This window comes from Anabrus simplex, chromosome 4 (genome assembly GCF_040414725.1).
Source record: "Anabrus simplex isolate iqAnaSimp1 chromosome 4, ASM4041472v1, whole genome shotgun sequence".
NCBI lineage: Eukaryota > Metazoa > Arthropoda > Insecta > Orthoptera > Tettigoniidae > Anabrus > Anabrus simplex.
Genome location: NC_090268.1, coordinates 67,162,262 through 67,189,668, shown reverse-complemented (window position 1 = coordinate 67,189,668; position 27,407 = coordinate 67,162,262). Strand labels below are relative to the sequence as shown.

Sequence of the window (27,407 nt, the reverse complement as noted above, 5' to 3'; positions counted from 1 at the left end):
GTAGCCCCGATGAGCCTCTTGCACTAGAAGGATGTCACATGTATATTCCTTACATAAATCAGCCAATAAGGTCTCTTTGGCACATGAAAAACCCTCGATATTTATCGAGACTAAAACAAGTGGTCTTGAAAAAGACCCTTTAGGAGGATTACTACTTCTGTGTTGACTGGTAGTGGAAGAATCCGCTGCTGCTAATTTGCAACATTGCCCAGGGTGCGTCCGACTGTACTAATTTTTCGTAGCGTAATTTATACAATCTTCGAGGAGGCTTCTTCCGTGCACCCCTCCCCATGAGCTTGGTTGTTCATGACACCGCCAGGAATATTTTCTTTTACGTTGAGAAGATTTTCAAAATATTCCCTTCATCTGTCCAGTGATTCCCTGGGATCTATTATGAGTTCACCTGAATTACCCAGAACACTTAATTTCCTTTTTCCCTCCCTTCCTAAGATTCTTTATTACTGTCGCTTTTAACAAAGTTTTTTGTAAGGCCCAGCCAAATCGCCATAAGCACAATGTTATATAAATCCCCTTTTAATGAACCCGATATAAGGAAAGGTCCGCTTTTAAGAAATATATTTCACATAAATTACAATCGCACATCCACAAAATTTGTGATATGCTTTTTTTCAAAACCTGTTTTAAATGTTAATTAACTTCCATTTTCACATAATCTCAGTCCAAAGCTAAATGAAAATGCTCCTTTAGCGATGTGTGACACTGTGATAAATTTGTGCAGCCTCTGGAAATCACTGTTACCAGCAAGCAGCAGTCATTACCATACCAAATGCTGTTGTTAGATATGTCCATTGAACTGTAGGTCGTACTGGAATGACGGCTGTATGGAAGCAAAGTGTGGTTTCCAGTGAGACTAGCTGTACGGGCTAGAGACATGACTAACGCACAGGTACATGCCGTGAGACACAAGTAACTAAAGAATATAAACATTTAAGCGGAAGGTCTCTTGCAGGGTATCTTTACAGTGAAAGATATATTTCAGAAGATTAAAAGCAATGTTAGAAACTGAAAGGCTGTGGATATTGAACAAAATGAAAATGTATTCTAGACAAGTTACAGAATAAGTTGAAAGTCGTGCCTGCCATGGCTTACGCTGCCTGAACCGTCGATAGACTCCAAGTGTAAGCGTATTAACAAAAAAGTCTTGGGAGATAAGTATCCAACTATTTGCCCTGTAGAGCGATTTTAGTTCATAGTCGGTGGTAAAAAAAAAAAATTCAAATAAATGAATGAATGAATAAATATATATTTTCCCCAAATTTTACACCAGAGTAAAGTGTTTTAACCTCCTCTATGATTCGTTAAGGGTTTAAATAATCTTTAAAGTACATAATTTGCATGAACGGTTCGGGAGTTAGGACTATTTTAGTCTGGGTGTGCCGCTAGTTAACTTCAAAATATCCATAAAAATTAATTTCATATCTTACATCAAGCCTGCAAGATATCTAGTCATATTTTACAGCATCCATAATAATGGCAATAATGGTTCATGGTGTGGGTTACTGTAGACACGTCCTAGTTCAGTTTCATTCTGAAAAATTGGAGTAGTATCACTCCAGTGTCTTTTGGCAAACTTTTCAGTTTTTTAAATTTAAACATTCACCTAACCTAACCTCGCTTCCTTGTCCCCTGCAGAAATGCCTAACAATGTTTTACGGAATAAACTAATTTCCAAAATCAGTCGTCCACTCTGCGCCGTATCTTGTGGTGTATCACATTCTGGCTTATTATCAGTACATAGTTTTAAAATGAAGCAGTCGTTTACTTCAGCTTTTATTTCTAACAAGTTAACTACTATCAGCCACATTATTTATGCATTTATTACAAAAACCTTTTCTCTTTCTTTTTGAACTGTGCTTATAGAACACCAGTCGACGAGTATTACTAATAGACTCCAATATTGCCTTAAGAGTTTGAATGTTGACGAGAGAGCTCGCTAGTACACATAACGAACAATTTATACAGAAAATGATCAATCACATTCAATATAATCGTTGGAGTGCATAAATATTGATTATGGAAAAAATTATACATGCTTAATTGCTCATAAATAATTCATAAATAACGATACAGAATAATGGATGCATCAATGATAGGGTTCTCGCTGTTACCGAAGGATAATACACAGTTGAATATAGTTATTTTCAAGGGACAGAAAAATGCTCTCGTTATAACAGTTCTCACTATATGCCGTACTCACTATAGCAAACTTCTACTGTAATTATCAAGCATGGGATATGTACAATTTTCTAGCATGTTGTCGTTTCTTCAAGCCGGCATTGTCCTCCACCACTGCTTGGTAGAAGCAGCAGCTGAAATTTGTCAACTTATCGATGAAACAGTAATCACTTAAACCTACACCAAATTTTTTAAATATGCAATATATATATAATTTTATATATAAAAATATATGAATCTGTCAATTCTAACTGGTATATTTGATACCATGCCAAGGTGTATGAGAAACACTGTGATAGTTGACTTATTCCTATTTGAATTAGTCTCTTCAGAGATTTATTTATTACTTATAATTCAGTCTTATATTAATAAATTTAAGGGTGTATAAGCTTACATCAAAATATCCAGTTTTATCTTAAGATTGATTCACCTTTGTTATAACCCATATTTTTTGTGAAAATCAGATGTTGGAACCTGAGAAGAATAGAATGGTTCCTAAATAATTTTTACTTTAGTCTAACCTTGCATACATTGAATTACTCATGTAGAGGTGGGCTACAGTAACTGTGCAATCGTGTGATGTCAGAGGCCATAGTAGTTATGACTGATCACAGAAGTATAATTGAAAATATCAGTGAGTCGGTACACGTCAGCGCTCACAGTTGGCTGCTTGTCTTGCCTTGCATACTCTATCCGCCCGTACCATTTCCACTGTGATGAGAATGACAGCAAGAGGCCAGCAGTGTTATCACTCGAGACACACTGAAATGGAAAATATATTAGCGGAAGTGCGCAGAATCACTCTTCTGTCAGTTGTTTCCCTCGCACAGCCACGTTTTGCACATTTACCGTGGCTCATTTCTACCAGCCTTTGCTTGTGCTGCATTGATATCTTGAGCAAACTTCCCTCAGTATAGTGTTTCAAAATTTTACAGGTTACAATATTGTGCTATATCTTAATTTCACAGAAAATGATTCTGGTTGTCTTTTTCAGACGGACCAAGGCTTCCGTAAAGGCTCTGTGATGCATTTGAAAGGCATTCCAGGTGATACAGAGAGGGAGGATATAAGAAAGAAATTGACAGACCTTGGTGCTGAGGTAGCATACATAAACTACGATAAGGGGGACACCGAAAGCTGGGTCCGACTGCAAGGTGAAGACTCTATCAAAGATGTGAGTATACTTGTATCTGTATCATCAAGATTGTTTTTTGAGAATGATTTATAATTTACAACGCACAGCATTTTAAATCATCATAGACACATCTTTGCTCCAGCAAGCCAGATGCAGTTGTGTACGAGCGTCCTCCAATTTATCCCATCCGTTCATAGATGTTCATTTATGTAATGCCAGTTTACATCTCTAATTTCAAGGACCTTGAAAATCTGCTTCTCCCACACATCACGTCACCTTCCCCTTGGTCTCTTTGCAGGAACCTTGTATGTTTGAGGAGTCCTATGGGGAGCCATTCTTTTTATATGACCTTGCCATTGGAATCTCTTTAGTTCTAGGGTCTCCAGCAGGTTTCCTTCCAATCCAAACTGCTGTCGGATATCCACTTTCCCTATTTTATTCTTTTTGTTTTTTGTAGACAAGAATGGAGAAACTTCATTTCTTTTGCCTGAAGAAGACTCTTTTTTTGATCCAGTAAGTGTTGCTGCTTCCAGACCAAATGTACCACATGTTTTTATAAGCTGATCTTGGAAACTAACGGAATGTTTTATCCGAAGGTATTTGATGTGCAGCGTGGCTCAGGCAGCAGCACGTCGGCATGTCACTGCTGGTTTCTGTTGTTCAAATCCCGGTCACTCCATGTAAAATTAGTGCTGCACAAAGCAGAGTCGGGACAGATTTTTCTCCGGATACTCCCGGTTTTCTCTGTCCTTCCAGTAACACTCTCCAATTTCATTTCATCTGTTAGTCATTATTCATTGCCCTGGGAGGAGTGCGACAGGCTTCAGCAGCTGACACAGTTCCTCACTTCGCCGCTAATTCTTGACCCGGTTGAAACTGGTAACAGGATGTGGATTTTCATTTTTCTTTATTCTGTTGATAATCTCTTCATATATGGTATTGTCTGAGAACAGAACACTGGCTAAGTACTGGAAGTTATCTACAGTATATTTCCTCATCTCCAATTCTTAGATGAACAGTTGAAGAGTGTCTACTCATCACCAAGCTAACTGTCTTGGTTTTGCTGATTTTAAGACCTAAAGTTGTAAAAGCTTCATACCAAAGATATAGTCTAGCTTTTACTTCCACTTCACTCTCACCTCATTCCATTAAATCATCAGCAAAAACCAAGGTATTAGTGGTTGAATCTTGTCACTTAACTGCTTTTTACACTTCATCCATAATGATTATGAAGAGGAGTGGTAAAAGATAACTTTATTGCTGGACTCCACTCTTCTTTTCAAACCAGTCTGACCTTCCATCCTGGACCTGGACACATTTCTTGGTTTCATCATATAATCATATATAGTGTTACGGGGATACCCGTGGAGCAGAAAGGGGTTAAAGAAGGTGCGGGCTTGAATGGGTCTAACTGCGATGTCAAGAATAGATTTAAAACTTTAACAAAGGTTATATTTCTTTTAGAACTTCGAGCTTAACAATGTTTTCATAACAACGAAACAACAGATACAATAACAATCTAGGAACAAGTCTAGGAAAATCCAAGATTAGTGACTCTTACAGATCCGGGGCTTCAAGCTTTACAAATTCTGAGCTCCCAGCCCAAATTTACAAAAGAGCACATTTTTATTCAAGGGCAGAAATCCCCTATTTCACAGAGCACTTGCTCCCAAACTACAATATCTGGCCTTCCAGGGGCACTCTTTACAACTACAAAACTTGAAAAAGAGCTAACAGGCTCTCCGTTTCTTTCAGCCTCCTCGAGGCAACCACAAAAATCTTACACACTCTGGCCTTCCATAGCCCAGCTTACAATTTGAAACAGGGCTATCTTGTACCCAACCTATAGGGCCTTTGTGGAAAAGAACAGGTTGAGTAAATGGCCCGAAACACAAACTGAATGGAGGTGTACTGCGCTCCAAGATAGTGAACACTTAAAAAACCTAAAGGGCTCTAGGCATATGAAACAGGGGCTATTCTCAAACTACTGAGGTGACTCGTATAGAAATTGTATTAACACATTACAGTAGGAAAAACAGTTAGAAAAAAAGTGTAGTCACCCCAAACCAAGATGAAGGGAAGCTCAAGAGGGTAATTCACTCTCTATCCCTAATTTACAGTTAAAGATTTTACGAAGTTTTTACATAAGCCGAGAGAAGATTTACATTTTAGAAAAGTGGGTTACATAGTTAAAAATTCAGACCTTTCCCTCGGTTTAAACTGCGGAGGTAGCAAGAAAGAATAAAGTTATGTGGCCATTACCTTGTAGATGTTCTAGCTGCCGACGAAAGAGGCCGCCCGCCTCCTGCTTAACACACACACTCCGATGTCGATCAGTTGGCCAAGAAATGTGAAAAGCCGCAGTTTATAAACCCTCAGGGAAGGTTCGAGATCCTTCAAGACTAAACTAGCTACACCCTCTCCATTTTATTGGTAGATTCAAAAGTAACACTCCAAATCGAACAAGAAGCCTGTGATTGGTTGAAAATTAATTACAGAAATTAGTGATTGGTTGGATTCAAAACTGGCCCAAAAATAAATGAACATCAATAAAAAAAAACTTAGGAATACAAAACTTCTTTGAATTATAAATTCTTACACCTCACACTAGGGTGTATGATCATAGTCTTTAGTAGTGTCATCTGTGGAAGAATGTCAAAGCATCTTGATGCATAGCAAACAAAACTAGTAGAAATTCAGTCAGTTTAGGAAACTTCACCCTAACAAAATTACATCATATTTGTGTGGTGACATCTTCTGAGTAAAGTTCCAAGTTGGTGTAGTTTCATTTTCACTGTTTTACCAATAGAGGAGTTCATTTAGGCGCAGAATTTGAATGTGCGGCGTTGGGGTGTACCTCCCGGTACATGTAGTATTATGACTTTAATTTTAACTTAGAATTGGCATAAATTATACTGTAGCATAGGTTTGTCTATACTGGTTTTATGGTCATTACTAGCTCCAGTTTCCCTGGTGTGGTGTACGAGCACTCGGCACTTCTTCCTTTTAAGATATAGTTTCTGTTTCTCAAGGTCCTTCCACTTGACATCATTCCTTTTTCACTGTCTCTATCCATCAATTCCTTGGCTTTCCTATTGGTCTCCTCCCTCTCATTTCTGTCAGAGTAATTTTTTACTGTTCTGTCAATCATTACATGTCCAAACCATTGTAGCATGCGTCGTCCTAAAAGCTCTGTAATGGGTATTTTGATGCCAGCCTCCTTCCTGTTTGTTTCATTTCTAATCTTGTCTTCCCTGGTCTTTTGGTTTATTCTTCTGATGAATTTCTGTTGACTGGATTTTACTACCTATCCTTGTTGTGTAGGGCACATGTTTTGAGTCCATTGGTGAGAATTGGAATGAAGAAGGAATGAAACATGATCAATTTTGCTTTGTGGGTTATTTTATCTTCCTACAGATGATTTATCTCTTTAAAAACTTTCTGAGTCCTATTGAGTATTTCTTGTTTTAATGTGTTATCTTTTGAAATGATGCTTCCAAGGTATTTGAAGTTAGAAACAGACTTAAACAGAGTTCCTTCCAGAAAAATGTTTGAATCTGTGCTTTTCCTAATAGTCATTTCAACAGTTTTTGTTTTACTGATCTTTAGTCCATATTCCTTGAACTTGTCACTCCAGAGATATAGTGCTTCAGTTTCTCCCCAAATGAGAACATCATCTGCAAATATTAGACATTTTTTGTGAGGTCATTGGTGGATTTTATGATCCGATCCATGACGGTGATGAATAGAAGCAGTGACTAGTCACTTCCCTGCTGGACTCTCGTGGTTTCAAACCAATCTGCTCTTCCATCCCATACTTCGCAACAGCTAAAGCATTTCTGATAGGAGCATCTTTGCTTTTTCTATCAGGAAGGTTGGCACACACGTACCTTCTAGGCATTCACAGATCATCTTCGTAAGGACACTGCTGTATGTTCATACTGGTCTATACTGGTTTATATGGATTAAATTACCCTCCTGATAATTGGTAGTATTAGAAAGAGGAAAATGGCAGAATACTGAACGTACAAGCACTACAAAAGTTTTGCTTGTCAATTTCCTTCTAAGACAATTTACTGATGTGGCATTTACATGAAATACAGTTTATCCCTTGTTTACATTTTTCAACGGACCCGAAGAATATTAGTGTAAGTGGGGAGCGAAGTATAAATCATTGGAAAAAACTAATATATGTAAAAATGGTTTGGAAAAGGAGGGAAATATGTATTATTAATTTCTTACCCCAAATAGTCCAATGTAAATTGATAGATAATTGTACTGGTAGGTAGGTAAACTATTGTGTAATATATTCTTTTAATCTGGTTATCTGTCATAGAATAACTATAGAATTATCTAAAATGCAATAAATTTTCTTTCTCTAAATTGAACATGCCTGTTTACAACATTAACACACATTTATTCCAGACTAGCTGATGTACCCGTGCTTCGCTACGGAATTCTACACTGTGTACAGTATTCTAGGTTAGGTAGTATACACGTTGTGAGCAAGATTGTATTAACTTGTGTAGCACTAAACTTTACCCTAGACACACGACGCGGAAGTCACCAAACGTCTTTCCTCATATGAAGACTGGGTTAGGGAATTTTCATTGTAAGGGTAGGCCACCTTGCCTACCATCAGTCACAATCAGGTTGGGGAGTTTTCATTCTAATGACAGACACTCACTCTTGATCAGCCTTTTTACATCCTCAGAAAGATTGTCTTAGTAGTTTCCCCAACTCAAATGAACATAGGTCATTACAGTGACGTCAGTATGAATGGCGCGATTAAAAGCAATGCTTTTATATGAAATACTTGATCAATTGAAAAACCACACATTTTCTCTGCCGATCTAACAGCCCAAAGTTCCAGAGCTGGAATGACCAAGCCGCAGAGAGCCGTGATCCGTGAACACACTTCGTCTTATCTTCGACCAGGTAGGGGTGTCGAATAGTGGAGACTCCCAGGGCAAAACTATGCCCTCTTACTAATCTGTTTAATAGGAGTACCCGATGAGTCGGAAAATCTCAGTTCACTACGCAGGCGGCAGAAAAATCTGTCTGACTTGGAGACAAATTTTTCCTCCAAGCCAAAGGAGAAACCCCCACCTCACTGCTAATTTGGAATAAAATGCATGTAGAATTTAATAAAAGTTAAGAAGAAGAAGAAGAAGCTTTTCTTAAGAAACGGCTCTTTTCAGGGTTGAATTTTGAGTTATTTCGTGAATTGTGGTGATATAATTTGGATTAGTTCTAAATTGTAATCCTAGATCAGTTCATACTACTACTACTAATACTAATACTACTAAGTGAGCATTTGCCTTAAGTGTGCACATTGCTCATTCAAATGAGTGCATCAGAGTAGGGATCGAATAGCTGGAATACTCTGATGTACCAGTCTGTAATGTACCGGCAGTATCAGAAGATGTATGAACCAGAGGAATGGCATGCTAGAGAAGAAAGTTTTCAAACTCCCTAGCTATTTTTCGCCAATATTCAGTCAGGCTGTTATACTCGTTAACACTAGAATCATAAAGTCCCTCCAGGGTAACACGAATCATAAACTTTCGTCTGTCAGACTACCAAAAAGAAAAGCACTTTAATAAGCATAAACCCAACATTTTACACAAAATACAGAATATTAAACTTAAAACTACCACACGTAGTGATGACAATACACTCTGGTCAGTTTTTCTTCAATAGGCACATTCAATGCACTGTTTTGCCTGGTGATCAAGACAAATGTGCTTCGGCATGTCTTACAAAGGAATCGGGTTATTCTTCTTTTCTTTGATGGACAAAACACACAAACTTTTCTTCCTTCAGCAGTACCTGATTGAGGCTCTTCAGGAATGCCATCTTTTCCACGAATTTCAGCAATGGTCCTCTTCAGGCTGTGCCTCAAAGTTGGTGTCTGAAGTCTCTCTTGCAGCTTTGGAGCCATTAGCATTTTGGATATATCCTTTGAAAACTCTCGCCTTGAAAGTGGCTTTTGGCCTTTTTGAACCATCTTATGCACATAAATAATGTATCCATTGGCAAGTGATGTATTAATACTACTATAAAAGATACACATTGATCTCATTTTTCTTGAAGAGGACATCAATGTTGCCATTTCATCGAAAGTGTCCACGGCACCTTTAGTCCCATCGTATTCTTCTGCCGTATCTTTTTCCGACTGGCTGCTATTGTTCCTATTTCATGGCATGTAGAAAGGAGGATTACATTCTTGTTTGGTTTTCCTTTATAGGATACCATTGTTTTTATACCATCATAACAAACCATGGAGGACCCAAGCTTTCTTCCCTTGACTGTTTTCATCTCTGGTGGTATCTGTGACTTGTCTTTTCTCATTGTTTCAATGATTGTCAGGTTATGGTCGCAATGCAGAGAATCAGCCAGACGAATTGAGGTGAACCAATTGTCGGTCATAATATTTCTCTTTGATGCATGTGTTGGCCGGGTAATTTCATTCACGAAATACATTACCACTAATGTCTCCTGAAGGGTGTGGTTCTCTGTCTAATTCAGAAAACACTGCCGTTATCAATTCATTATCGTGCGCTAGATTTTTCATTTCAGTATCCTATTAAGCTTACATATTACATACAAAAACATTACTGTAATAAACCAGATATTCACACTATTTACAGCTATGTACAAATCACGAATACTTTCACAAATCATAAACTTTCGTCTCTCAGACGACAGTCATATTGCAGTGAACAAACAACTGGACCTTTATGCTTGAAACCAAGGTCAGCACTGATTGTTGATAGCCGGGGAAGAACAGATAGAGGGGGAAGGCACAGTTCATTTGCATCTGGAAATTACCGCCGAAACTACAGTGGTGCGTAGTCTGGGAGACGAAAGTTTATGATTCTAGGGTTAAGCAGCAGTAATCCCATCTATTTGAGTTGAGCAGCAGCATAAGAGACAAAGAACATCACAGCAAACAATGGTCAATGTAATGTTATTGTTGATCATTGTTATGCACTTTCAGTATTGTAGGCCTCCACATTTAGTTTTTTTCCGACTCTGAAACACCACTCTTATCATAGTCGGTTCAGTGAAACTGAATAAAACATAAATGATCAGAAATTGTATTCTCTATAACTAATGTAGTACTTTTCGGTAGAACCAATAACATGGGTGTTTAAAAATTAAGTTTTAAGCGCCTTCCCCTAAACTACAATTTTATCCAGGGTGAATAAAATTGTTTATAACTTAGGCCTTAGTTTCTTATTCCCCGACTTCATATACCGATTTTCATTAAATTCTGTTAACCCATTTTCTCGTGGCTCGGCGTTGATGTGGACTTGGCAACAAAAATACAAATTGATGAATGTCTCTACTATCGAAGCCGGTACGGTAACAATGTATGACATAAATGATCGGAAATTTAATTATATATAACTTTCGTTATGTAGTATTTATCGATAGGACCACTAATAAAATAAATATTTGAGAATTAAATTTTAGGGTTCCCCTAAACTACCATTTCACTCAGCGTGAGTAAAATGATTTATATCCTAGATTGTAGCGGCTCATCCCCCGACTTTACATACCAATTTTCATTCAATTCTCTTCAGCCGTTTTCTAGTGATGCGTGTACATACACACAGACAGACAGAAATTACGGAAAAGTAAAAAGTGCATTTCCTTATTACTATGGACATTACCTATACAGAAATACCATTCTTTTCAAATTCTGAGCAATGTACAGACAAAACTCTTATTTTATATATATAGATGGAAAACTACACAATCACTGCTTTCTACTGTAATAATGTTTACCTTTATGTCTAATGTACTCTTATTTGTTGTTAAGTTCGTAAAGGTTATGAACATTATTTTCATTCCCCCCTCCCTTTACAGATGACTGATGTTGTTTGGGTCATCAGTCTTAAAGACTGGTTTGATGCAGCCGTCCGTCCCACCCCATCCTTTGCTAACCCTTTCATTTCTACATAACTACTACATTACTCTAATCTACTGTATTTACGCGAATAATCCCCGCACCCTAATTTTAGGAAGGCTCATTTTGGAAAAAATTAAATGAACTAAAATTCCTTCCATTGAAAGAATAACATAGGCATAAACAAACATTTCATGTCACTCCACGAGGTCCACGTGATCTTTACACAAATATGAACTTGTAAATTTACGGATATAGCTGCTTTGCCTGAACATATTTGACAAATACGTTATCAGTGCAAAAATATGTTTGCCATGAAAATTATCAAGTAGGCCTAGGCATTTCATTAATCTGAACTTACAGTAGGTTCGATTCCCTGTAGATCGAAATATTCGTTGTCTCTTGCATCACTAGAATCCCCTTCTAAATTACTTACAAATACGTTACACTCCACGTCTAAAACACTTTTCACACATGGTCTTTTCTATACGCGGATATTATTTACACGACCAGTCGTGGATAATTCTTTTTCGTGCAATGTAAACAGTTGAAACAGACACACCAGCGAACTCGGATGTTAGTTTTGCGATATGGTAAAACCTCGTTTAATTCAAAGTCGTTGGGACGCAAAGATCGGGCTTCGAATTGCGTGATTTTGAATTAACCTCCAACTCGTACTTCAGAAATGCTAATCCTTGCCGCGTTCAAAAATATAATAAGATCCGTTATTGTATCCAATTAACATTGATTCATAGTTTAAATCTTTCAGATACAATGGAAAAGAACTATTTCCAAAATGTATCCAACAAGGTGCATTTACAGTATTAAAATAATGCACTTGGATAACTCGCTGACAAACATACCCTCACACAACGAAAGAAAAAATAATAATTCAAAGACAAGAAGTCTATGCTGGCTCCCCTGTGCCAGTACTATATTCATTGGATTACTTTACTGTATGAATTTTTAGATGCCTTGTATTTGCACAGAAAGTACCTGACGCCCTTAAAACATCATGGTTTATCAAACTTTCCTATGACGAGGGGAGGTAGTCTCCCGCTTTTGTCTGCATTGCAACATAATACAGTGACCCCACCTCCTTTTAAAATCAGTTTGGGCCAGGCATAAAAAAAAACCAATGCAGTTTCATTGGCATTGAAAATAATGTTTGTTGTGTACGAATTTATAATTATGAGCCACGCATTTTCGCCAACTGTCGGCATCACCAAAGAGAATCGCCAGTGTTCGCGGATTCAGCTTCTTCGCACACTGCCTGTTACATGATACTGTGGCATTCCTAAAACGCTGAATACAAAAGAATTACGATTTCACTCGAACTTAGCCACTATGAAACAAACTGTCAGCACACCGAAGTGAGTGAAAGTGCGTAAAGCTACCCCTGCACATTCCGGAAGACACATTGTATCGTAATATGGAGAAATTTTGTAGTTAAATTACTGTGTAAAATACTATTTATTAATGTATGGGAGTTTTAAATTAAAAGTCTGAATTGTTTTCCATTTAAATATGACATGGGGACAGTTTTTTTCCATCTGTGGTTACACAAAGCATAACTGTACATCCAATATCGAAAACTAGGTGAGCCAGGAGCGTGTTGCCAACATTGACACAAATAAAACCCACACCCCAATTTCGTGCCTCATTTTTTTTTTTTCAAAAAATATGTGGGGATTATTCGCGTAAATACGGTATTTTTCATATTCATACCTTTGTCTCCTACTGTTATTACCAACTACACTTCCCAAAACCAACTGAACAGGTCGTGGGTGTCTTAATATATGTCCTATCATTCTACAGTATAACTGCTATTTAGTGTTTTTACAGGAACCTGTTTTAAATCGAGGTTTCAGTAGAAAGCACACCCTTTCCAGAAATCTTTGGCTGTATTATTATTTGCACCATCACGCATTGATGATGATTATGATGAAGCACTTGCTGACAAGTGTCATTGTCTTCCTCAGATGTTACTAGTGAGTCTGTGAGTTCTTAGGTGACTAGGGCCAATCCTCGAGCCACAAATTCTTCCACAGTGGAGGCGAACATTGCCAGCGTTGAGATCCATTTGTTGAGGGTTATTCATCCCGAGGAACGTTCACTCTTTCCAAGCAATTTGCTTCTCAGTTTCAAATCTGCGGCATTGTTATTCAAAGTTCTTAGGACCGTCCTGGATAAGATGATTCCATACCAAGCGTTCGCTGCATTTGTTTCCCAGCTATTGGTGTTGGTGTGGCAATTCATGTCTTTTGTGTCCGTCTTTCACACATTATTTACACAGTGACAGCAATAAAACAAGGAGATATCTACCCTACACACTACACTGTAGTTACAACATGTGCTGAAATACTCTTGTGCTATCTAAGCAAGAGACCTGTATAGCTTTAGCTCGTATTGTTCTCTGAAAATAAATAAACAAATAAAATTAGATTAATAATGAATGCGTGCATGCTTGACTACAGCCTAACAAATTTGTTCCTATGCACTATCATCAGATTAACTCATCTGCTTCCTCCTATAGCAGAAAGGGCTTGGAAACCATGAATTTTCACAAAATTTGTACAGTTTATAGACCTCTGAATAAATCGGCATAAGTTCCGTATTTACTGACATAATTTAAGATTTTTGGAGTCAGGGATTCGAAAGTCAGTAGGTTTTTTTTTTTTTGTATGGTATGGGTGGAAATGCTCCAGACACAATGGAATGTTGCAGGAGTCACATTGCCATGTACTTTCCCTTCTGGTATTCTTTTGCCAACATGCAACACGCCATTTTTTAGTTTTAGTTCCTTTGGCGTCTGTTGGGGGGAATCTTGATGGGAAAATGTCGGCCAGTTAGTCATGACAGCAATTCTTCAGATATAGCTGCCCGTCGGTTGACAACGTCTTTGAAGTAAAAGTAAACTCGTGTCCTTATCCTGAGGTGTGCAGCTCTTTTTAGGCACACTCCCGATAGAGGTGAGCTGCATGTACCATTTCAATCACATACCAGTCCTTCTACCATTCTTAAATTTCTGGCAGTACTGGGAATCGAACCTGGGCCCCCGAGGACGGAGGCTAATAGTGCTAACCATTACACTACGGAGGCGGACTTTTTTGAAGTGGTTAGAAGTGTTCAAACAGAAACTTGCTGAGGAAATGATTGCTATCACTTCACTTGAAACGTTCTGTCTCTATTCCCGTTCAGCAGTCTGTCTGCATAATTTCGTCTGCCGCTGACGTAATGTTGTCAAGTTCCACATCACTTTCACTTGCTGTTAAAAAAATGAAATAGTGTATGGCTTTTAGTGCTGGGAGTGTCCAAGGGCATGTTCGGCTCGCCAAATGCAGGTCTTTCAATTTGACACCCATGGGCGACCTGCACGTGATGATGAGGATGAAATGATGATGAAGCCCAGCCCCCGTGCCAGAGAAATTAACCAGTGGTGGTTAAAATTCCTGACCCTGCCGGGAATACCTGGGCCCCTGTGATCAAAGGCCAGCACGCTAACCATTTAGCCATGGAGCCGGACCACTTGCGGTTGCATCACAATTCAAAAGTATATGCATATTATCACCAGGATCTTCCTCGTGATCACTACTACTATAATAAGAGCGTAGAAGTTCGAAATAACACATAAATTCTTCATCAGCCATTGTTTCCAAACAATCTGGTTCGGAGATCGCAAGTACTTTTACAAGAACTACTCAAATGAAATACAGTAAAACCTCATTAATTCAAAGTCGTTGGGATGCAACCGACTTCGAATTACATTGATTTTGAATTAACCGCCAACTTGTATTTCAGAAATGTCAACCCTTGCCGCGTCACAAAATAGAAGACCTGTTACTGCCTGCCATTAACCTTGATTCACAGTTTAAACCTTTCAGCTGCCATAGAAAAACTATTTCCTAAATGTATCCAACAAGGTGCATTTACATTATTCAAATAATGCACTTGGATAAATCATTGGGAAACATAACCTCATGCAACAAAAGGAAAGAAAAACACTTGTATCAAAGAAGAGGACAAATTATGCTGGCTCCCTTGTAAAAATCCTCTATTTTTTGGATTACTGTACTGTTTGTATTTTTTAGATGCCTCGTATTTGGATTACTGTACTGTTTGTATTTTTTAGATGCCTCGTACTTACATAGAAAGTGCCCAACGCCCTTAAAACATCGTGGCTTATCGAACTTTTCCATAACGGGAAGTAGTCTCTTGCTTCCGTGTGCATTGCAACACAGTACAATGACCCCTACTCTTGTACGATTTTCCAGCTGGCACTTCTCTCCTTTAAAATGCCCCTGTGGGTGGGGGTGGTAGAATAACACCCACGTTATCCCCTGCCTGTCGTAAGAGGCGACTAAAAGGGGCCCCAGGGGCTCTGAACTTTGGAGCGTGGGTTGGCGAGCACGGGGCCCTTAGCTGAGTCCTGGCATTGCTTCCACTTACTTGTGCCAGGCTCCTCACTTTCACCTATCCTATCTGACCTCCCTTGGTCAACTCTTGTTCTTTTCCGACCCCGACGTTATTAGGTTTGCGAGGGCTAGGGAGTCTTTCATTTTCACGCCCTTCGTGGCCCTTGTCTTCCTTTGGCCGACACCTTCATTCTTCGAAGTGTCGGACCCCTTCCATATTTTCCCTCTGATTAGTGTTATATAGAGGATGGTTGCCTAGTTGTACTTCCTCTTAAAACAATAATCACCACCACCTCTCCTTTAAAACCACAAATCCGTTTGGGCTCGGCATTAAAAAGAAGAAAACTGTAGTTTCATCGGCATTGACAATATTGTGTGCTGCGTGCAAATTTTTGCCAAGTCTCGGCATCACTAGTGTTTGGGGATTGTGCTTCTTTGCACACTGCCTACTACATGATATTATGATTGTGCCGTTCCTTAAAAAGCTGAATACAAAAGAATTAAGATTTTAGTCGAACTTAGCAAATACGAAGCACACCGTAGACACATCAAAGTGAGTGAAACTACGGGAAGCTACCCCAGCACGTCCGGAAGACGTGTTCTATCATGACGCAGATAAATTTTGGATTTAAATTACTCTGTAATATACTATATTATTTTTTAATGTGAAGGTAGTTTTGAATTAAAAGTTGAATTTCGGTAAAGGGACTGACATTGTTCTTCGAATTACAAATTATCTGTATTTTGAATTAAACAGTTTAAATAACATAAATTTTGAATTCTCGATGTTCTACTGTAGTCCTTAAATCAGCCCTCAGGGTGCAGGCTATCTAATCTCTTGTAAACAGCTGTTATGAACTACCAAGTAGTTAAACAGGCCTACCAACAGAAAGCAGCATATCTCGTTTTTGGCAGACGAATGAGCGGTGCATACTAGTACGATTATAGCTATAGAGCCCTTTATCGCGTAAGCTTACTGGTATGCTTATGAATGCGGTTGGGTTAAGCTATTTGCAGAACTCAACTGAATAATTGCTGAAAGCTATGGTTGTTGATAATCGCAGGGAAATGTGTTAGAGGAACACCACGGGTCTGAGAATTACCTGTAATTAGTACCGCTATGTGAGAGACGCTGTTCTTTTGCGTTGCCTGTGGTTAGTACCCACTGTCAAAAACTTCATTTTAGGGTCTGTATTGAATCGAGATTTACATTCAGATAGTAAAAAGGGGGGTATTAGGATCCACCTATTCAATACTAAATTATGTGATAAATTATTAAGTCGTCACATATTCATTTATTCAGACTTATGGTACCGGTTTCAGCAAAAATGATTGCCATCAGCTTAGGGAATCTTTACAAAGACATTCAAAAGAATGTCATTGACATATGACTCTTATAGTTGATATATACCAGTAATTTATAAAGATATTCATGTAAAAACTGAAAAGTATTTACAAGTCTTTAAGCATTTACATAATGAGGTGTTACCATATCAATTATATAGTTAAAAAGTTAAACCTTTGCAGTCCAATTTTCTGTCACGTTACAACAGTCTGGTCCAAATTAATTTTGCACATTTTCACCTAGTCAGATTAAACTCCGAACTTTTATTAGTAACTATATAATTATAATATTATTGTGATTATATCATATAAACATGAGTCTAGTGAGTTACTTACAGGTTTACACGAAAGTCATCAGTGCAGGAGTGAAAAATAAGTTAAACTTGAACTGGATTGATGAGGCTAGGAGGAACCTATGGTCCTCTAGTTTCCTGACCTGATGAATAAGTCTAGGAGGCTCACTATCACAAAATGTTACATTCCAGTAAACACTATTGTCGTTTGCATTCCCATTTGTATGTCGAAAGTACTTTCAGCATCACTGTTACTCAAATGATCAACACTGACCTGAGAAGCGTCGTCATTGCCGTGTGCTGTATCCCCTCCTCCACCCCGGCCCATTACCTTCGTGCATCTTCGTGCTTTTGTAGCAGGCACTGAAACTTCTTCTGATTCTTCAAAAACAGCATATGATGGTCCGGGATCATTCTGTGCTAGAAACAGTTTTGAACTATCCACTATGTAATAAAATATAGGTCATTGTCGGTTTTTCAATCGTTGAAAAATATGTACAATCTGGATGCTGAAGTTTCACTTGCAATGCTGGAGTTCACTACATCTTCATCTTCACTTGACAGTTCTCTAAACTCTTCGTCTAATTCAAATAATTAATCATCGTCACTGCTGTCTAAACGTGCATACGTATTTCTACTTCAGTCATATTTGCCGCTTTTATATCACAAATTCAACTGAGACAATTCGCATTCACAGATAAACATTGCCTAGTACAACACGTCAGCACACTACTCAATGTAAACAAAACACAGCTGACAGGCCGCGGGTAACTGTGACGATACATGGCTACATATATCTCGTATTATTTCCATGGAGATAAAAGAACGGCTTCCTTTGTGCACAAAAAATTGCTCTAGAAACATCAGGGATATCAATAGACCTCAATCAGGTAAAAGAACTTCAATGAATAACTTCTTAAATAGAACAAAACATAATGTCGATGTCACCTCGACATTGGACCGGAAAAGGTTAACAAACTAGAAACATTATTGAACTATCCACTATGTAATAAAATATAGGTCATTGTCGGTTTTTCAGTCGTTGAAAAATATGTACAATATTTGGGTTCGTTAAACAGCTTGATTCATTTTAAACCGGGCGAGTTGGCCGTGCGCGTAGAGGCGCGCGGCTGTGAGCTTGCATCCGGGATATAGTAGGTTCGAATCCCACTATCGGCAGCCCTGAAAATGGTTTTCCGTGGTTTCCCATTTTCACACCAGGCAAATGCTGGGGCTGTACCTTAATTAAGGTCACGGCCGCTTCCTTCCAACTCCTAAGCCTTTCCTATCCCATCGTCGCCAAAAGACCTATCTGTGTCGGTGCGACGTAAAGCCCCTAGCAAAAAAAAAAAATCATTTTAAATTTTTTTATAGGCATTGTAGCCGTATTGATAGGCTAAATGAGGCAACCAGTTTCTAGATCAAAGGAAATTCGTCGAAGAAATATAGGCTACTTAATTGTATGGAACATTCAACTTGGACTTAACAAAATTTGAAGCCAAATAGATGATTCACATTATGTCCTAAATAAATAAAATAGACTTAATTAGTCTATGTATCACTAGTAAATTGGTGAGAGTTCCGATATAGAATAGTTAAGTTCTTTGAAACGGCTTGGTTTTATTATATGTCCGTAAATATTGTAACAAAACTTGAAATTAATAGGTTGATGTGAAAGCAATAAAGGTTCTTGAAAGAGGTAGTGCTTCGAGGAATGGATCTTATGAAGTAGATTTACAAATGCAGGTGTTGATCTAGAATGATCTTGAACCAAGACAGAACCTACAAGAAGAACAGTAAGGTGCGAATTAGCGTTACGAATGAAAAGACTGGGAACGATTTATGTAAATAGACGACTCACCTTGGGTGCCAAATTGAAAGTAGAGATGTTGAAGAGGAACTAACAAGCTGATTGACAGGCAGCAGACCACTGGTGAGAGTGGGGAGGGGTGGGGTATGTTAGGTTGGAGGAGGGGAGGGCACGGTAGAGGAGGGACTGTGATCGGAGGGTGTGGGCATTGGTAGGGGTAATATGTGAGCATATTGTGTATTACTCGATTAATTGATCAATTCTTGGGTAATTGAAGACTTATTTAATATTGTAATGAATGAATTAAACAGAATTGTTGGTTTTTCAGATAAATCGTTAAGATTAAGATTTAGATTGTAGTATTGGTCAAGTAAAATTTAACATTGTTCAGTTAAATAGAGTAAAAGGCCCTTATTTATTATTTCAATAATATCTGTATCATGATCTATGCCGCAAAATTTGTGTTTATAGACATTCGCATGTTGACCCACCGCAGAGAATCTTCTGCATTTGATTGCATTTAAGTACTAATGACAGTGTTTTCCTGACCCTTGAAAATTCCTATATTAAACTTTGTAGTACCCGTATTACAAGCGATTAAGCGTGCATTATTATTTCAGTTATCAATATTTATGCACTCCAGTGATTATATTGAATACGATCAATCATCTTTGCTATGTGTCTTTCCAATTTTAATATCTATTTTGCATTCTGATATATTAATGTTAACTTATTATAGCTGATGATAGCTGCCTCTGTGGATCAGCGGTAGAGTGTCGGCCTCCGGATCCCAAGATAGCAGGTTCAAACCCGACAGAGGTAGTCAGATTTTTGAAGGGCGGAAAAAAGTCCATTCGACACTCCATGTTGTACGATATCGGCATGTAAAAGATCTCTGGTGACACATTTGGTGTTTACCCAACAAAATTCATTAATCTCAGCCATAGACGCCCAAGAGAGTTTTGGTTTACTCGGTCTGCCATCTAGTGGGGGCCTAGAGTAAAACAGAACGTCGAAATTGACGAGCAGATAGCCAGATGGCGTCAAATTGAAATGTCTGCACACGGTAGCTGAGGCCATACGATTATTATTATTATTATTATTATTATTATTATTATTATTATTATTATTATTATTATTATTATTGTACCGGGCGGTACACCTCTACTCTGTTTATTTAAAAGTTGCGCCAGTTGAAACTCCTCTTCTGGAGGAAGGTTGAACTTTATCTATTCTATTAATTCTCTACTTTCTCAGAAGATGTCACCACGTGGAAAATTTTGAGTTTTTGAACTGTGTCACTTTTGATGTGTTTTTGTTTCGCTTGAAGTAAGAAGTGTGAACTTTCTCTTCTAGAGGACACTACTGAAGAATTACAATAGTGCAACCTAGTGCGAAATCAAAGAACTATTTTGTTGGAGAAATTTTTATTTCAAGAGTTTGTTCTTTGTTAAATTTCCTTCTGTCATTGTTTAAGTTGGCTGTATACCCCTCTTTTTCCCCTTAGTTTGGATCTAGCCAATCCCGAATTTCTTTAATTAATTTTCCACCAATAATGTGTTTCTTCTTCCTCTTTGTAGGGCTTTCTTTTCCCTAGCCAATAAAGATTTTGTGGGAGGGTGTTTTCTTTCCCCTAACGCCTAGAATCTTCCGCGAGAGGATATAAACTGCTGATTTTGGGGTCTCCGGGCCACTTCTGTTCCATCTTTCAGTGTATTAAGTACATAGCAGGAGGCGGGAAGCGCCTCTTTCTTCTTCAGCCGTTCAACACCAGGTAATGGCCTATTAATAACTTCTTTTCTTGCTAGGTCGGCAGTTTAACACTCGCGGCGGGTTCGAAGCATTTCCATCATGTAACCTTTTCCTAAAATGTAATTACTCTTTTCATCTTTTTCTTGTAAAGCTACATATTGGGATAGAGAGTGCTAACCCTCTCGAGCTCCCACTCACATTTGTTTTGAGGTGAACTTATTTTCTCAAACTATTCTTCGTTTATGTAATGTAAAGTGTTCTTCTCTAAGTCACCTCTGTAGTATGGGATTAGCCCTTGCGTTAGCGGCCCAGTGCCAGATTAGGTTTTAAAAAAAAAAAAAAAACAAAGTGTATTAGGAGTGCAAGATCGCCTCCTCTCAAATTGTTATTTTAGAGGTCATGTAATCAACCTTCTTTTCATGTAATAGACCTCTGTAGGTTGGGTATTTTACCCCTGTGAATACGTCCTTAAAGGACAGCTTGAAGGTAGAGTTTGGTTTGGCCTTTGAGAGGCTTAAATTTTAAGAGCGGATCGCTCTTTTGAAAATGGAGTGTCATATGCCTCGTGGAGGCTTTTCTGTGTAATTCGGAGCCAGGGGCTCCTAGGGATGAATGGGGTTTTCTGCCCCTCTGTTAAAACTTGTGTTTGTGGTAAAACCGAGCTGATCGCAGAAGTCAGGGCGTGAAGCCCAAAACCTGTAAATATTGTATCTCCCCTTGTTTTGCTACATTGTACCTGCCATGTCTGTTATTGCTTTGTTTTTGAAAAGAAAATATAACCTAGTTAAATTTTAAATTACTTTTACATTAACTTTGATTCCGTAGTTTGAAACCCATTCACGCCCGCACCTTCTTACGCCTCTACCTACCGCTAAAACACGGTAACAAGTGGTAGCAGAGCGTGGTTGAATGGGTCTCAATTTAGCCCCTTTTGACGGCTAAACATTGCTTTGATTCGAACTCTAACAATTTTCTCAGTTGCTGGAATTTTTTGAGTTTTTCAAAATTGTTCTGTCATCATGCCCGGCCCTCGCGATGTTCTCCTCCTTAACTACTTGCGCAAAGAGGAGTTGATATATGAGTTAACTATCAGAAACGTTCAATCTGGAGGCACGGTTGCAATAGACACTAACAAGCTTAGAGAGTCCCTTGATTTGCCCATTTCCATCCCCAATTTGGGAGAGAAAGAAATTGATGACTCTCTTTCCACGATTGTCGAGAATATTACTGGGCTTGCATCGGTAGTCAGCTTTTTTGATGAAAACGATCCATCTCCTAATCAAATTAAGCGTGTGCAAGGCAGGCTGTATCACTTTGCAAATAGAGTTAATGATCTGTTGTCTCTAAAGGTGAATGACGTTCAGAGGAAGCAAGCTAATACGCTCCTTGAAATTATTTCTGAATTGTCTAATAAGGTCACTCAATTGCTAACCGGCGAAGCTCCTCCCAAAACTGATCAACCCGCCACGGTGAATGTAGGTAACGAGGAAGAGCCTCCTCAGGGAGAAGTCAATAGGATAACCGTTGCTGCTCAAACTATCTCTGCCCCATCGAACAACGAATCTGAACGCCGTGCGTCATTGAGTAACATCCGCTCTGAATTAACTTCTTTGCCATTGAAACCTTTAACGACTATGTCACCTGGGTTCAGCAGCTTGCCTCATCCATTGGCAATGTTGCTTAGAGGTATCTCTAAGTTTTCCGTCAACACCACCAGTGACGTAATTTCATTTTTAAGATTTCTAGTGGAATTTCAGGATCATGCCCTTGTGTTTTCTCTTTCCCCATGTCAAATTTTGCAAATTATCTATCCTTATGCTATTGGTGTTCTATCTGACAAAATAGTTAGAGCCATCGCTGAGCAATCTTCTATTGAGGATTTCCATGCCCATTTGCTAGCTAACTTCATCCCGGCTAGGGCCAGGTCCTCCCTTATTCAGAAATACTATTATCGGGTACAGCGCTTGGATGAAAACCTGGCAGACTTCATCCAAGATATTAAGTTTTATACTAGGGTGTTTGCTCTCCACTTCCCTGAGGATCAGATCGTGCAAGCTATTGTCGAAGGGATTTCACCACCCTACAGGTCATATTTGTGTTTCGCGGCGTGCCCGCAAACCTTCTCTGAACTGGAAGCATTAGCCGTCTCTGCGGAAGGAGTTAGGTATGCCGATTCCTTGCGTGTGGCGAAAGAACCCCCGCCTTCCTTTAGTAACACTCGGCCTCCACCTCGCCGACCAGTCAATCCCCGTAAATGTTATGCTTGCGGGTCGCCTGACCATCTGCGGAATAAGTGTCCTCTGATCAAGTCAAGTGGGACAAGGAATGGAGCAGGGTCATCACAAGGCTGTTTTAAGTGTGGGGCCTTCTCACATATCGCCAAGAATTGCCCAAACTCAAATAGCACCCCCTCCTGCTCAACTTCTGGTGCAAATTCCAGCTATGCCAATAATAAAAAGTGACTAGTGGCGTCGGCTGAGCCGACTAATCCATCTTCCCGAGACTCAGCCCCTAGTAAACAGGTTGTAAATGCAGAGAACGACCAGCCTTCAAATTCATCTTTTGAATGCCCTAAAGAGTGTCTTAGGATTGCGGCGGATACCCCCGCACCTGTTCCTTTTCTTAAGATTGAGTTAAATAACGAGCCTATAACAGCTCTCTTAGATTCAGGCAGTGTTTGTTCCATTATTTCGGCTGATTGGTATTCTAAATTGAAATCTGTTTGTAAACTCCCTGACTATGACTCATCTCCTGTTAAATATGTTTCGGCTAATTCATCTCCATTAGAAATTCTAGGTTCCTTACATGTCAAAATTCGGGTTTTTAAATTTACATGGAAAGTTAAATTGTTTGTGGCCAAGCAATTGTCTTGCCCCATTATATTGGGAGCTGACTTTATTTCTCACACTGGTCTTGTGCTCGATCTCCGGTCTAGGTCGTGCACATTCAAATTTGCTTCTAGTTATAAAATCCCACTATTAAAGTGTAATTCTGTATCATGTTCATCTATGTCGCCTACCCAGGATGAGATGTTGTTAGACCTTAGACATCTACCTGAGGAGCAGGCTGATAGTATTCGGAAACTGTGTCAGTCGTTTCCCGAGGTGTTCTCTGATACTCTTGGTGTTACTGACCTTATTGAATACAAAATTGAGGTCACGGATTCAATTCCTGTCCGTTTTCCACCGTATAGGCTATCTCCACCTAAAATGAAGGCTCTGAAAGAAATCATCGATCAGATGTTGAAGGATGGTATTATTAGGCCCTCTAAGTCAGCGTATTCTTCGCCTATTTTTCTAGTCCCGAAACCCCAAGGAGGCTTCAGGCCTGTCATTGATTACAGGGCTCTCAATCGGAAGGTGGTGTTGCAATCTGTGCCCCTTCCCGACCTTCATTCTTGCTTTTCATGGTTTCGAAAGGCCAAGTTCTTCACTATCTTGGACTTGAATCAGGCCTATAATCAAATTCCCCTTGCCGAGGAGTCTAAACATCTTACAGCGTTTGCCACGGACTGGAATTTATACGAATACAACCGCGTGCCTTTCGGGCTCCCCACGGGGGCAGCTGTGCTCACTAGGCTACTAGATAGGGTCTTCTCCGACATCAAATTTGAGTACTTATATCACTACTTGGATGATGTCGTCGTATTTTCCGAGACTTTTGAAGAACATCTAGATCATCTGCGAGAAGTTCTCAATCGCCTTCGTAAGGCTGGGTTAACTGTCAAGTTGTCCAAGGTTGCCTTTGCTAAGCCCTCTATGTCATTCCTAGGGCATATTGTGTCTCCCGATGGGGTAGCTGTCGATCATTCTAGAACACAGGCCATCCGTGATTTTAAACCTCCTAAGGACATCAAAGGTATCGCTAGATTCATTGGTATGGTGAATTTCTTCAGGAAGTTTATTCCTAACTTCGCTAATAGAGCGGCGCCCTTAAACCTTCTTCGTAGGAAAGGCATCAAATTCGAGTGGGGACCTTCTCAACAAGCCGCTTTCGAAGATCTTAAATTAGCTCTCTGTAATGCCCCTGTACTTGCTATGCCTGATTTCTCGAAGAAATTCATCGTCCAAACGGACGCGTCGTCGTCAGCTGTAGCTGCAGTCCTTCTTCAAGAGACTGAACTAGGGAGGCGTCCCATCGCCTATGCATCTAGGACTCTATCGGCTCAAGAAGCCAAGTATTCCATCTATGAGCTCGAAGGGTTGGCAGTCTTATTCGCCTTAGAAAAGTTCCGTCTCTATCTGGAACATGTCAAATTCGACCTGGAGACAGATAATCAAGCCTTAAGCTGGGTCTTAGGTAGGCCGCGTCGTACTGGTCGTATAGCCCGTTGGGCCATCCGTATTTCTGCTTTCCAATTTGATGTACGACATATCAGAGGTACCGAAAATGTTGTTGCTGATGGACTCAGCCGTATGTTTCACAACGACGTCGAAACCCACGAACCGGTCGACAGTTCATCACCTTCCGAGTCCATACTATCCGAGGTTAATGCCATCCTAACAGATGCTCCCATGCTTTTTAGGGATATTGAGAAATACCAACGTGAAGATCCGACGCTGGCTCCTATAATGGAAACCCTTTCTTCTGGGGAACATGCTGTCCCTTATGTTCTGAGGAATGGTGTTCTATGTTGCCCTTCGAGGCATGATAAGTTGATGAAAGTTGTTGTTCCAGCGGTTCTTGTACCTATGATCTTCAAATACTATCATGAGACCCCATTGGGGGGGCATCTGGGTATCTTTAAAACTCGTGAAAAGATTCGTGAAATGTTCATCTGGAAAGGTATGGACGGTGAAATCCGTGAACTTGTAAAAGCTTGTAAATCTTGTTTGCTCAGTAAACCCACCATGTCCACTAAAGTAGGCCTTTTGTCTTCTCATCAAGCGTCGCGCCCCATGGAACGCCTGTATATTGATTATGTGGGACCCTTCCCCCAGTCAAAGGGCAATGCCAACAAGTTCATCCTTGTGTGTGTAGATGGTTTTACAAGATTTTCCTGGTTATTTCCGACTAAGCTGGCTACCGCTCAGTCAACCATTACTTGCTTAAATTCTATTTTTGCTTCTTTTGGTCCGTGTCAATATATTGTATCTGATAATGCTAAGGCTTTTACATCTAATTTATTTCGTAAATTCTGTTTTGACTTGTCCATCTCTCATGTAACTACATCTGCTTATTATCCTCAACCATCTCTGGCTGAACGGGTTAACCGTAATCTCAGGTCCGCACTCATTGCCTATCATCATGAAGATCCTTCCAGGTGGGACACGTCCCTGCATTGGTTAGCTTTTGCTTTGAATTCGGCGGTTCATGAATCTCACAAATTTACTCCAGCTTCTTTGATGTTTAAGTTCGTTCCCAACACGCCGCTCTCTAACCTCTGGTCTCTGAATGACATTCTGCCCGAGACAATAGATCCGGATAACATTAAAGATCTTTGGAAGAAGGCTAAAGCCAATCTTAAAGTATCTCATGAAAAGGTTAGGGAAAGGTATGATCGTGGACGGAGACCCACCACCTTGAAGGTAGGTGACCAGGTTATGGTCAAAAATTTTGTTCCCGCGGGCAAGCTTGCCCCCAGATTTCATGGGCCTTGTATCATTCTCGATTTTCTTACGCCGGTTACCTTATTGCTAAGTAATCCAGCCACCGAGAGGATATTTAGGGTTCACCTGTCCCAGGTGAAACCGGTGTAATTTCTGTGTTAACTTGCTTCATATTATTTTGAAAGGATATGAAGGTTATATATTTTTTTTTTTTTTTTTGAGTTTCACTTTTAAGGCATTCTGCCCCTTCTATAGGATTTTGTTTCTTATGTAAGCATGTTTGTGAAACCTGCCCCGACCCATTAAACTGCCATCCTGTCTTTGCCACGGCCATTACCACGCTCCCGTCTCCTGCTCCACTCTACACAGTGGCTTAATGAATACCATGAATATCTGCACGCCGCTGGCCCCTCACTCTCTCTACAAGCCTGTACCCTCAAAAGAAGATGATAGTCCAACACAATTCTGCCGCCTAGCTTTAATGTTTCAGCGCCCCCGCAGCCGCGCAGCGCCGTGCAGCGACTGGGGAGGGGGATGGGCCCCCTCCTCTCCAGCGAGGACGACATGTGCACGGCGAGCCGGAGCTCTCCCCCCGGCCAAGGCTGATGTGCGGCGCACGTCCTGCTACATGCCCGCAGCCTGTATCTGTTCACCGCGGGCGCGGCGTACTTCAACACCTCTGCTCCCCTCATAGTGCGGGCGAGCGGTATCTCAGGGTACTTAAGGGGTCCGAGCGGCCTCCTTTTGGACGCAAGCTGCAACGGCCGGTCCGGCCATCCAACTTCATCAACATCAACTACATGGACAGTTACTATAAGAGATAACTACATTTTGGAATTTAACAACAATATTTGGTGGACATTGCAAAACTTTTCTTCACTTTTAAGCATTAAAGGTTTATCTTCAGAAATTCAACTACTACAAACAGAAAGACTTTACTGCACCTGCAACAACAAAATTTTGAAATTGAAACCAACCAAATTACTAAAATCTTA

General features: G+C 39.7%; 1 protein-coding gene across 2 annotated transcripts in view; it reads left to right on the top strand.

The window, feature by feature from the left end:
* La (La autoantigen-like) overlaps nt 1–27,407 on the top strand; it is a 133,197-nt gene that overhangs the window by 88,262 nt on the left and 17,528 nt on the right. For both annotated transcript variants that reach the window (XM_067145089.2, XM_067145090.2), the window contains exon 7: nt 3,191–3,370. In XM_067145089.2, the coding sequence (XP_067001190.1) occupies nt 3,191–3,370 (180 nt within the window). The remainder of the gene's footprint in view (nt 1–3,190; nt 3,371–27,407) is intronic.